The 12472-nt window shown below is 52.1% G+C and overlaps 1 protein-coding gene across 7 annotated transcripts in view; it reads left to right on the plus strand.

Annotated features, from left to right (window-relative positions):
- Positions 1 to 12170, plus strand: part of SMOC1 (SPARC related modular calcium binding 1) — a 189555-nt gene extending 177385 nt beyond the window's left edge. For 6 of the 7 annotated variants that reach the window (XM_054691283.1, XM_037503589.2, XM_037503591.2 and 3 more), the window contains 3 exons: positions 5372 to 5616; positions 9199 to 9252; positions 10178 to 12170. In XM_054691283.1, the coding sequence (XP_054547258.1) occupies positions 5372 to 5616; positions 9199 to 9252; positions 10178 to 10194 (316 nt within the window). In that variant the 3' untranslated portion in view covers positions 10195 to 12170. The remainder of the gene's footprint in view (positions 1 to 5371; positions 5617 to 9198; positions 9253 to 10177) is intronic. The other variant, XM_037503586.2, reaches the window with a different exon arrangement.
- Positions 12171 to 12472: the final 302 nt, after the last annotated feature.

The raw sequence follows: 12472 nt of genomic DNA on the forward strand, positions 1-12472 counted from the left end.
TTTTTTTAAGAAACACCCTGCCGGTCCAATGGAAGCTGGGTGGGAGGGGAGCAAGACAGGGCAGGAGGGTTATAGCAGCGGCAGAGTAAAGGGCTGGGAGAGCAGGGGCTAAGGTCATAGGAAGGGAGAATCTACTGAAGCTTTAGTTATGAATCAATAAGATTTGGAAGCTTGTTAGATGCAGGAAGTGGAGAAAAGGCTGTCTACTTTCTTTTCTGGCCTCCTCAACTACTTAGTGTTGAAAAGCAGTGCCTCCAAAGTAGGTAAAGAAGAATGGGGTGTCCATGGACATACCTGTGGCTAGAGCAGGGTAGGGCACAGGCTGGAGGATGATAACCAATCTCAGTGGTGTGTCAGATGTTTGTAATATCCTCTTGGCCTTTCACGCCAGGGCTCCAGGAGACAGACAGCTCCCCTTACCCCTTTAGATCTGCTCTCCTTTAACATCCACTGGCATTTGTCAGCCCAAAGGAAGATTTCTGAGATCTTGGTTGAGAGAGCTTTCTAGAGCAGGAGAACCCTCTCCTGCTCTACCTTCCCTAATCCAGTCAACATTGAAGAGAGGTGCAGTGGGCTGTCGGAGTCTCCTGGCCCCTCATCTGGTCCCCCAAAGAGAGACCATCTGTACTGTGGCTTCTCACTTCCTGCCCAGTGCGGTTACTTGTTGATGGCCTTGCTAGGAAGAGGCTGGAATGTGGCTGACTTGGCATTTCCCAGTCCCACCCGTACAGCTGGCAGGGCCTGGACCCAACTCCAGATGGGGCTCGGTTGGTCTGCTTAGCTTGGCAAGTGCCCTCATGCCGTCCCGCCTCACCTTCTTTAAAACTGCTTGGGGCAGCAGAATTGGGTCCAAGATCTTGGCCAAAGCAAGTTTCCTTGTGGTAAATGGGGCTGGCTCTCCAGCTGTGCGTTGCAGCCAAGGCCTGGCAGGGCTGGGGCTGCAGAAGCAAAACTGAAAGTGCTGCAGGAGCAGGGCGGCACCTGCCACCTCTTCACTTGGGAGAAGACTCCGTGGGACCAGTCCGGGGAGGGACTTGGCTCTCATGGTTTTCTCATCCCTGGAGGCGGGAGCGAACAGGAAAGCACCACAACAGGCAGAGGCAGGACAGACACCAGTGTGTTACTGAAGTACATTCTAAAAGCTGGAATTTGGTATCCTCTGGGTGTGTCTTTCCACACCATATCCAAGAAAACTTAAATATTATACCTACCCCATGAGTCTTTTAGCAGAAGTGGCACTGCAGCCCGAGGAGGCACCCATGGACCAACAAATCACAGTTAAGTGGCCTTAAGGAACCATTACACCCTCTAAGTTAGGGTTCCAGCCCTTGTTTGATGAGCAGTTTTGAGTTCCAGCTGTCCCGACTCCAGTTTCTATGCACATATCAAAAGCCTGGAAGTTTGAGCCAGTGAAAGCCTAGAGCTGGAGTAAGAGCTGTCAGTGTCTTTAAAGGATACTTCTAGAAAGCTGTCACAGCAAGAGGAATCAGTGGGGTGTGACTCTGAGGTCAGGGATGACCTCAAAGGACTCCAGCAAAGATTGTTTGAGGGATTGGGGGTGAGGGGTAGGAGGGAGGCTTCCTGTCCCACCCACATCCAGCAGTCCCCCCAGGAAGTTGAGTTGACCTTAGTTCACAGGGGTCTCTGGTATGTCCTTTCACATACACCCACTGCTGTCTGGCTAAACAGGACTCATGATCGACCTCAGTCCTGACTAGATATTGTCTAAAGCCTGGTAGAGCTGGCCAGAAGACTGTGGCTGGGCCTCCCCTGTTGGTGCAGCGGTTGAGCGCTGGGCTGCGAAGCTGCCCGCAGCCTCTGCGGCACTGGTTCAATCCCCAGCCGCCAGCGAGGGTCCCACATGAAACGGCAGACCTCTCCTGCTATGCCCTCTGCTCCCCTCAGCAGTGTATTTCGTCAGTCTGCCTGTTCTGTTCCCCGCTCTGGCTCTGGTGAATCCTCTCACCCTCCCTCGCTTCTGACTGTACCCAGTGCTTGTGTAAATAAATAAATAAATCTTTAAAAAAAAAAAAAAAAAAGACTGGCCAAGCTAGAAACCCAATTTACAGGGTTTTAAACCAGATACCTTCAGTAGTTTTCTTTTTCTATTAAACTTTGTTGGAAGTAAAGAAACCACTCCAAGCCCATCCCAGTTACTGTTTTTTGTCTTATTTCATCTCCTTCCAGAAAGGGTCCTGCTTGAACATTCTTCTGGGCCATACTTAGCGTCTTCTTCCCTCTAGATCAAGGATTTTTTACTTCAGTTCATGAACTTTGGATGATCTTTAAAGAGTACATTAAGCCCCCTAAATCTGCAGAGTTCTGTGTGTATGTGCTTTTTTCTGAGAGAGGGATAATAACTAGTTTAGGTTCTCAGAAGGGTCCATGATCCCCCAAAGCTAAGAAATTCTTGCTTTAAATGTACTTGGAGGTTGGCCAGCACAAGTTATTGGGTTCCTAAGTAGGATCCTGGTGCCACCCAGCTTCACCCAGCTTCATTTGGGGATGGGGGATGGGTTTCTGGAGGTCCGAGGAGTTCAGAAGCAGAGAACACTGTGCTAGCTGGAGATGAAGGAGGGAGGTGCAGGACACTCGGAGGGGCTCCACAGGGAGGCTCTGGGTGGTGGCGTGTTATAGGGAGCCTTGTCTGGAGGGGCTGTGGAGGACGGATTCTGGGGAAGATGGCAAGACCGGTAGCTGAAAGTGGGGGCTGCCAGGTCCTACTGGCAGTGAGGAATGCAGGACTGGACCAGGATGACAGGGTCCGAAGAGAGAAGAAAAAGAGGGGGGAGAGAGCTGAAGTCAAATGACTGTCACTCCCCAGAGGTTGCAAAGCGGGGAGAAGAGCGCCTTCTTGCTGCAGACTAACCCAAGTCTGGCCAGGAGCTCCATCAATGGAGTTGCTGAGAACTGGACAGGAGGGAGCCCGGGAACACAGGCTGGAGGCAGCTCGCCTTCTCTGGCAGGGCGTCTGGGCGGAATGACTTCATCCCTTCCATCCCAGGGACTGAGGCTTTATTATTCCAGTCTCTAGGTAGACATTACGCTATGCTGAGCCTAAAGGTTAAAGGAAGAGCTGCCTGTGCCTGGGGCTCTCCTGGAACCAAGGGGTGAGAGGGGGACCTCCTGATGCCTTAGAGAGGCTTCCTTGGGAGCACCTGGTGCCCTCCCCTGGGGCTCCTCCGGGGTGGCTCTCCTCCACAGCCTGCATCCTCCCTGACCCTGAGGGGAAGGCAGAGGTAACCACCGAGCAGGCCAGCCTCCCTCTTGCACTGCAGCGAACCTCCTAAGAGATTTTTCTGCTGCCCCCCTGGTGTACCCTGCAGGGGCAGACTTGAGAGTGACTGTTGCAAATAACATAGAGGAAGCTTGAAACTCCAAAATCCCCTGTACTGGCAGAGATAAAAAGTTGAGCTCTGCATGAATACTCCACACCTTTGTCAATGGCTTCCGGAGCTTGGTTTCTGTTACAGACTACAGATTGCCAGAGGGCCCGAGGCAGGCGGACTGCCCCCCTCACACCTACCCAAGTACTCCCTGCCTTAAACCTGTCAGGATGAAGTCCTGCTGGCAGATCCACTAATTGCGCTGTCTTGGAATCACATCAGTATGGGGTGCCCAGGGGCCTGCCTGAGACTGCAATTCAGTTAATTAGGACTGGGCACTTCGCAGGGATGTCTGGCTTTTTTTTGGTAACGAAACGTCATTTTCGCTAAACAAGGTCACTTGGGTGCAACAAGAGAAGGGAGTTTGCTGGGTTGGTTCATAAGGAATGGGTAGAGATGGTCCCCTCCCTCCCTTCTGGAAAATTTGGCAAATCCCAGAGAACACCAAGGGATTGGCAAGTGGTTCGAATAGTTTTCTTGCCAGGTACTGCTTCAGAATGTGCTGACAGGCCTGCCCGCCTGGTCTAGAACTTCTGTGGAACAGGGAGCTCTTCACTCTTCACTTCTGACCTTGCTGGTCTCATCATCTCCCTGTGCCCTGCAACTAAGTATTTGTATTTTTGGGACTCCCAATCTCTGCCTTCATCCCCCACCAGGGAAGAATGCCCCTTGAACACAAGGGCCTGGACCAGGCTCACTCAGTGCCAAGCCCCAAGAACAGGCGCCACACAGATGCTCCCTGCGACTCTGGTCTGGTCAGACATCCTGGGCACCCCTTTGGGAACACACCTGTAACTGGCTTTAAAAGTCAAATACAGTGGGCCTCCCTGGTGGCGCAAGGGGTTAAGCACAGCACTCTGAAGCTATCCGCAGCCTCTGCAGCACGAATTCAATCCCTGGCCAGCCAGGGAGCTACCCACATGGCAAGGCAGACCTCTCCTGTCTCGCCTGCTGCTCCCCTCAGCAGTGTACTTTGGTCAATCTGCCTGTTTTGTTCCCCACTCTGTCTCTCACCCCCCACACCTCTGGCCACATGTACCCCAGCTCTTGTATGCATAAATAAATAAATCTTTAAAAAAAATCAAATACATTTTGAGAAAAGATAGGGTTTACGGGAATAAAATGGGAAGGCAGGCCACGCGTGTGCAGTTACACACAGAGAGACCTTCCTCTTTCCCCTCTTTGGTCACCAAAGAGGAAGCCACTCATGACTCTTTTCCCCACAGCAGGGTGCATTCTTGGTGACTCTTGCTAGTCTGCTGCTCCCCAGCAGAATCCTGGTGGCTCTAGGAAACATGGCATCCGGGCCTACTGCAGGTCTCCTGACTTAAACCCTCTGTGAAGACTCACTCCTAATAGGCCTGGAACCCGCCAGTTTTAGAATCACTGTGTCCATCCCAACCACCTCCTCCCAGTTATCACTGCACTTGGATGTGACAGTGACAGACATGGTAACATCACACTTCACATTGAATCGTTACTGCCTGGCATCATGTTTTTATCTTGGTCTCACCAAGTTGGTGAGCCACTTGAGGACAGGAATGGCACCTCCTGCTTGTGGGGGGGACCCCAGGTGGGCAAGAGAACTCCTACCCATAGTTACATTCACATGTGAAGTGCAGTTTGTCTGGCAGGGAATACTAGGCCAGGATAATGACATTTGGACTCGCAAAGTAGTTTTCTCGAGTGAATTAGAAAGTTCCTGACTATAGTAAGGATGGGGCAGGTTCCTGTCATAAGGGCCACCTACTTGCAGACCCCCAAGAAATGGACCGCCCCATTTCTAGCCGAAGAGATGACTCTAGTCTGCTGTAGGCTGAGTAGGGCTGAGAGGTCTTTGGCTTGGAGTAGCCTTTCCTGCCTGGTTGCGGGCATCCCAGATCAGGACCCTGGCATCAGAACACAAGAGAGAACCAAAAGGGGCTGGTGGTTCCTGCAGGATGCTGAGCTGTGTTCTCCCGGGTGGGGGTGTCTGCCCACGCCAGGTTCTCAGAGCCGGACCCCAGCCACACCCTGGAGGAGCGAGTGGTGCACTGGTACTTCAGCCAGCTGGACAGCAACAGCAGCAATGACATTAACAAGCGGGAGATGAAGCCCTTCAAGCGCTATGTGAAGAAGAAAGCTAAGCCCAAGAAATGTGCCCGGCGTTTCACCGACTACTGTGACCTGAACAAGGACAAGGTCATCTCACTGCCCGAGCTGAAGGGTTGCCTGGGTGTCAGTAAAGAAGGTAAGTGTCTGCCCCTGTGCTCCTGGCCTTCCTTGCCTCCCCCACCCGCTTCTGCACAGAGGCCAAGGGCACCCTCTGTAAGGCCCTGGGTGCTCGTTTATTGCACGGTTTTCTGGGTGTGGTGTGCTTCCTGCTAGAGGCCTGATGCAGTGGGGGAGCTGATGGATGAGCTGATGGATGAGGTCCTTACATAGTCTGTGGAGGAGACACTCAGTCCATGGAGATGATTGCCGCTGTCAGTAGCACGTATTACACTATTGCCATTACTTTTCCAGGTCTCCCTTGAACTGTGAACTGTGGACTGTGTATTCTCCGTTGTAGCCACAGTACCCGCTCTTAGCAGTAGTTCATGAAGTCCTCTCAAATGAGAGAACGAGTGGATGATGGGGCTGCCCCGTGTGGTGACATCTAGCTTTGACACACTCTGAGTACTGGAAAGAGCCCTCCCAGTGCTGGTGTAGACCCCAGGCCTACCCAGGTGCGCTTCTGGACTGAAAGGGGCTACAGTCTCGGAGCCCTGCAGCAGCGCTGCCCTCTGTCCCCCACACTGGTAGCTCTGGTCTGCCTGGCACAGGGGAGTCAGGGGAGGCTGAGGGTGGTGACCTCAGGTCCATGGCGCTCAGGGAGGCCTTCCTCTGAAGCCGTGCCAGCCCCCAGGGGTCTTCCAGTGCACAGGGCCTAAGGGAATCAGCCAGGAAATGTGCAAACTAGAATACCAGATTTGGGGGCACTGCTCATCCAGTTGTTCCTCCTCAGCCCAGGCTCAGCTGGGGACAGGTTTTGGCAATGTGTGTGTGTGTGTGTGTGTGGCTGGTGCGTGTGCGCATGTTGATAGACATCTGCATGTGTTTGTGCACGCACAAGTCTCTACGCACATCTGCATCTACATGTGTGTTTGTGGCCCGTGTGGAAGCCTGTGTCTATGTGTATATTAACCGTGCGAAGTCTGCGTGAGAGAGTGTGTGTGTGTGTGTGTGTGTGTGTGTGTGTGTGTGTGTGTGTGTGTGTGATGGAGTGAGAGAGAGAGGAAGGAAGATGGGGTGGGGGAGGCTAGGGTAGACTTAACTGGAGCACTATTACTCTCTCTTCTCCCCCATCTATGCCCACCACAGGGCACACTGCCCTGGGGGCTCCTCAGGTCCCGCTGCCCATATTTGCAGCCAAGGGTTTGAGCGCAGCCTAAGGAGGGATAGCAGTTTGTTAAGGTCACACGGGAGGCAGCATCAGTGCTGGCGCTTGAACCGGGCATCAGGGTTCCCAACCAGACTGCCATCCCCTCACAAGGACCCAGAGTGTTTGAAGACGGTCCTTGTGTGAGCAGGCCGGTCTTGCTTCCTGAGAAAGGCCGAGGGGGTTAGGACAGTGGTGAGGTCAGAGAAGTAGGGGAGCAGATCTAGCTTGGGTGTGGGTAGAAGCTGCTGGGCAGGAAACTGCCAGCACGTTCAGAGGGGAAACCCCTAATTTCCAGGCAGGAGGTGCCTGCAAGAGAGTGAATCACAAGTGCAAGGCACAGGGGAGACGCGGGGCCCACAGCCTAGGCAGGGGAATTGGGGGTGCAGGTAAGAGCAGAGCCTTGAAGTCAGATGAACCTGGCTTTTAATCTCAGTGCTGTCCCTTACTAGCCCTGCAATCTTTGCTAAGTTATCTAACCTCTTTGAGCCTCAGTTTCCGCATCTGACAATGGAGATTGCTGCTATCTATCTATTGCTGATAGATTTGGTGTGAAGCTTTCACAAGATGGTGCTTGTGAAGAACTTAATACCGGGTGCATGGCGAGTTGTGTGTGTGTGTGTGTGTGCGTGTGTGTGTGTGCGTGTGTGATGAAGTGAGGGAGAGAAGAACACACCTGCCAAAGGCAGCAGTGTCTGCTCTGGAGAGTGACAGAGAAGCCACTTGGGTGCTCGGTAAGTAGAGCCCATGCCTAGGTCATCTGGTGTCATGCGGTGCCCTCTGGTGGGCCCAGAGGGGCTTGCATGCTGGGAGGGGGCAGAGAGGTGGCCTGGAGGATGCAGAGTTTGAAGGATGGGTGTAGCTTTGGGTCTGAGGGCTGGAATTTTTTGGAAATGCTTCATGAATACAGTTATTTATTTTTTTTAACCAACCAGACTCCTCACCTGGGAGCAAATTTCTCTGTATAGCAAGTAAAGACCAGATGTTCCAGAGGCTGGACCTCTTTCTTCTCTGTTTTTGCCCAGATTATGAAGCACTTTCATCACGATTATTGTCACCATCCTGTGAGGCAGGCAGGTTGCAGAATAGATCTTTCATTTTTTTAAAAAAGCCAACTCTTTCTTCAAATTGCCTGGGGCTGCCAGCTGTGCTCAGTTCAGGCTGTCCCCTCTTCTCCTTGGTGCTTAAAACATGGTTCTGGAAGCAGATGGCTGGGTCTAAGCTTGCTTCACCACCAAAAAGCAATGACCTCTCTTAAGTCTCAGTTGCATCGTCTATAAGTGGGGATAATTTGATCACTGTATCTCTGACATATAAAGTTGTGCCAAGGATTGAGTGATGTGACATGGTGAAGGGGTTAGCTCACCTGCACAGGTAAGAATGGAGGTGCGTTTGCAGCCTGCTGGGCAGGAGTGCTATGGTCCCTGCACACAGGTCTTTCTGTTCACCACTGAGAGAAGCAGTTGCTGGATTCAGAGCCGACAGCCTGGCTCTGCCCCTTCCACCTGCCTGCCTCGGGGCTGTCCCACTACATTTCCAAGTTTGTTTTCTCATCTGTAAAGTTGCCGATACCAACCTGCCCCATCCCATGCTGTGTCTCTTTCTCAGGCCTTACAGGGAATGTGGAGCTGAGGTTTCACAAGACCCACAGATAGACCTAGATTCTCAGTATTTTATCCTCCTCCGAGCTCCTTCTCCATCTGCACGACCTCAGCCTCTCTCACAGCAGTCCAGTGAGAGCAGCAGAGAAGGGCTGGCCACTGTGGTTTCCTTGGTTCCACAGGCTGATCGGGGGGTTTAGGAGTACACACAAGGTCACGTGGCCCCCAGGGGTCCCCAGAGCTGGCCCAGCTCTTGCACACTTCTCTCCCAGCGGTCCCCTCCTCCTTTTGGGGCTCTGGTTCCTGCAGAAGCCTCAAAACTCATCAGTCTGCTGAGGGTCAGCTGGTGTTAGTAGAATGAACCTGGAACCTTGTTTTAGTCTCTCAACTACTCTGATTTGTAGTTCCCACATTTGCCCAGCAAGCAGTTAGACCAGATGACTGCTAAGGTTCTTTCTACCTCTGACATTCTATGGCTTGGAGAGCCAGGACTCGAGGAGGATTTACAAATTCCATCAGCACCAAATCCTTTCTTAGCCAATAGCTGAGGATTCCAAAGAGGCACCCTAGTAGGGGACCCGGTCTTACAGAAAAGGGACTTTGCTCAGAGGTGTTGATGAGCAATGGGGTCACCCAGGCAGCATAGGGCCACCGACACCCACAGAACAGATGGCAGCCAAGCCACCTCCGGCTCTTTCCCAAGTCCATTCTTCATTCTGGAAGCCAGCGGAAACGGTCCCAGGTAAATAGAAGCTCTACCAGTTCTGTGGGTCAAGGCCACTTGAGTGTCACATGTTCCTATTTGTTGCAGGTGGTAGTCTTGGCAGCTTCCCCCAGGGAAAGCGAGCTGGCACAAACCCATTCAGTAAGTTGCCTTCTTTCTGGGCTCCCCTCTTGGACCCCTTGTGCAGCTTTGGGGTGCAGTGGGAGTGGGAGTATTTATTGGCCAGGTGACATACAATAGATCCCTATTTTCAGTGTGTTTTGCTAAAGACACAATAGAATGCTGAGTAATATTCCATGGTATATATGTACCACATCTTCTTGATCCAGTCATCTATTTTTGGGCATTTGGGTTGTTTCCAAAGCTTAGCTATTGTAAACAGTGCTGCTATAAACATAGGGGTGCAGGTGTTCTTTGGAATTGATGTTTCTGTGTCCTTTGGGTAAATACCTAGGAGTGGAATTGCTGGATCATATGGAAGCTCTATGTTTAGTAGGTCCAGAAATCTCCACACAGCTCTCCATAGTGGTTGGACCAGTTTGCACTCCCACCAACAGTGCACAAGAGTTCCTTTTTCTCCACATCCTCGCCAACATTTGTTGTTGCTAGTTTTTTTAATATGTGCCATTCTCACTGGTGTGAGATGGTATCTCATGGTAGTTTTGATTTGCATTTCCCTGATTACAAGTGAAAGATTAGGGTTAGTGCCCTGAGGCTCCTTCCATCCCCACCTAAATACAGGCACCTGGCACCTCCTGCCTGCTCTCATGTTGAAAGGCTGGCATCCTGCTTTGTGCGGGGTGCACACCCCCGCTGTGCTGCCTTACCACCTCTGGTTCTCTGAGTGAAATGCTAGACTTGTTTCACTTCCCGTTGTAATGTCTCCTGGTGGCAAACCAAGAGCTGGTGAAACCTGGGCTTATGCAGATCTAGACTACGCAGGTCCCCCCAGTCCCATATCAAGTAGCAGGTAGAAAAGGCTGGCATGGTGGGGACGTTGCTCTGTGTAGTCAAATTTCCCATAAAGCCAACTGTGACTTCCTCTTGCTTATACCTCCCTTCTCAGTAGGCCGCCTCGTCTAAGGAGCAGGAAGCCCAAGGGCAGGTGGAGAGACCAGAGATACAGGATGGCTCACGACCCCAACCTCGGCGCTGCCTCGCCCAGCCGCATCCCCTGTAACATAAGTGGTGCCCAACGTGTTTGCACTTTTAATAATTCGTATTTGCGTGTTTTCTTTTTGGTTTCATTTTTAAACACCAATATCTAATACCGGTGGGGAAAGGAAAGGGAAGAAAGACTGTTTATTCTCTTATTGTAAGTTTCTTTGGATCTGCTACTGACAACTTTTAGGTTTTTTTGTTTGTTTTGTTTTGCAGGGGGGAGGGTTTGCTGGGACTGAGAAGAAAGAGATTTATATACTGTATATAAATATATATGTAAATTGTATAGTTCTTTTGTACAGGTGTTGGCATTACTGTTGGTTTACTCTCCTCCCTGTCCCTGCTGTGGGCTGTGGGGGCTCTGGCCCAACTTTCTAGAACCCAGGCCTCGCCCAGCCCACCTGGACTAGGTGTGCATCTGGGGGAATTCTGTGATTATCCGCAGACTCCATCGGGTCTTGTGTGGTGGAGGAGCTTCCTGGGGTGTGGCTGGCGGGTCATCTCACGGTTGGCCTTCTGGGCCACAGATGGAGCTGCCCCAAGGGAGGGCACAGCCTGCACGCACAGCTCTCCCAAGCCCAGGTGCTCCTGGTCTCCTGACCTTCAGGTGGCTCAGAATTGGTGGGGCCACCACTATGCTAGCAAATTATCCTTAGAGGGTTTGCACTTAGTCCATTGAAACATTCTCACCCATTTGGCATCCACTCTGTAAATCACGAGGGGGAAGCAAAGAAGAAAAAGGCACACAGTGAGGCCTTTTATTTCAGCGACACTGCCTATTTTAAGTAGCCAGCAAGAGGCCGGGAAGCCTGTGAGTCAGTGCCGAGACAGGAAGACTTCTCACCTCTGGCAAAGCCACCCCTGAGGCTTCCTGAGATGTGGCCCTCTCAGGCCTGAGTCAGAGCTGTTCCACCGCGCCCCTCCTCTCTCTCCCCAGCCATCATCGCTGGTCGGAGGGAGGAGCTGAGTTGATCACCGTGTTGGTAACTCAACGATTTTATGTTTCTTTTAACCCAATACTGCGGTTCTTTCTGTTCCCTCAAATCTTCTCACTGGCATCCAGGCTTAAGGCCAATTCCAGAAGCAAAATTGATCTTGGGCCTCCTATTCTGTCCCCCTTAAAAGTGCAGGGCCAATAACCCAGCTATGGGGAGATTCAGGCCCAGCTTGCAACAGACGTTTCACCAGGACTCCAGCAGGGCTGCCCAGCCTTCAAGACAGATGTGCAGCTTCCTCTGCCCAGGGGACTGTGCTCATTCAGACACCTCCTGCCCGAGCGACCAGTGACCGTAGCACCTCTTCTCACGAGCTGCCTTGGAGGCCTCCCTGGGGCTGAAGTTGCCCGGACTGGCATCCTAATCGGATTGCCGTTGGAAGCCTGGCCTCAGCGTGGTCTCGCCTCAGTATTCCCAGAAGCACATGCACCTGGGCAGACGGTGTATCCCCTTTCAGGACTGGGAGATACTGGTGCTATGAGCAGCAGCCCCCTCCCTCCCCAGACCCTGCTTTGGAGTGTGCCCCACTGGCGGGTGTGGCTCCTCAGGACATGATCTGATGGAGCTCGGGCTGGAGAGGAAGGTGCTTGCTATTTGGTGAAAGTCCTGGAGGTTGTTTCCCTGGTGACTGGAGGCCCCTTCCAACATGGTGAGACCTGGACCAGAAAACTCAGTGTGCTGGAGCTGACATACCTTCCAGAAGATTCCAGCCCCATCTCTGGCCTGGAGCAAGCACAAAACACAGAGGAAGTAGAGGAAGTGCCTCCTTGTAGAAATTCAGAATCTCCCCAGGCATCTTCTGCCTCATATGTGTGTGTAGACTGTGTGGTATGGTTTTCCTTTGTGTGGAGGGAGGGAGATGATTTGTAGCTTGTTTTATAAAAATAAAAATAGATAAACCTGGGTGGATGTTGCCTTTTTCCTTGGGTGGGTTCCTCTGATGGAAAGGCTTCATTTCCTGAGACGCTTACTCAGCCAGGCTTCCAACGGCAATCCAATCTGAGTACTCGCTGCACAGATGCTCCAAGTTCGAGTTGCTAGTTAAGAAGGGTACCCACGAGGTGGCCACGAGGTGGCACTCTCCTTTACCCTGAGGACACTGATCCCTGGCCCTCACCTTCAAAGTTTATGCCCAGTTTATTGTCTTCCTCTCTCACCTCTGCCCAAACAGCTGAGCCCCCAGAGCATCTCTTTGGGGACAGTGC

Source organism: Talpa occidentalis, unplaced genomic scaffold (assembly GCF_014898055.3).
Source record: "Talpa occidentalis isolate TD23 unplaced genomic scaffold, MPIMG_talOcc4v2.1 talOcc4.11, whole genome shotgun sequence".
NCBI lineage: Eukaryota > Metazoa > Chordata > Mammalia > Eulipotyphla > Talpidae > Talpa > Talpa occidentalis.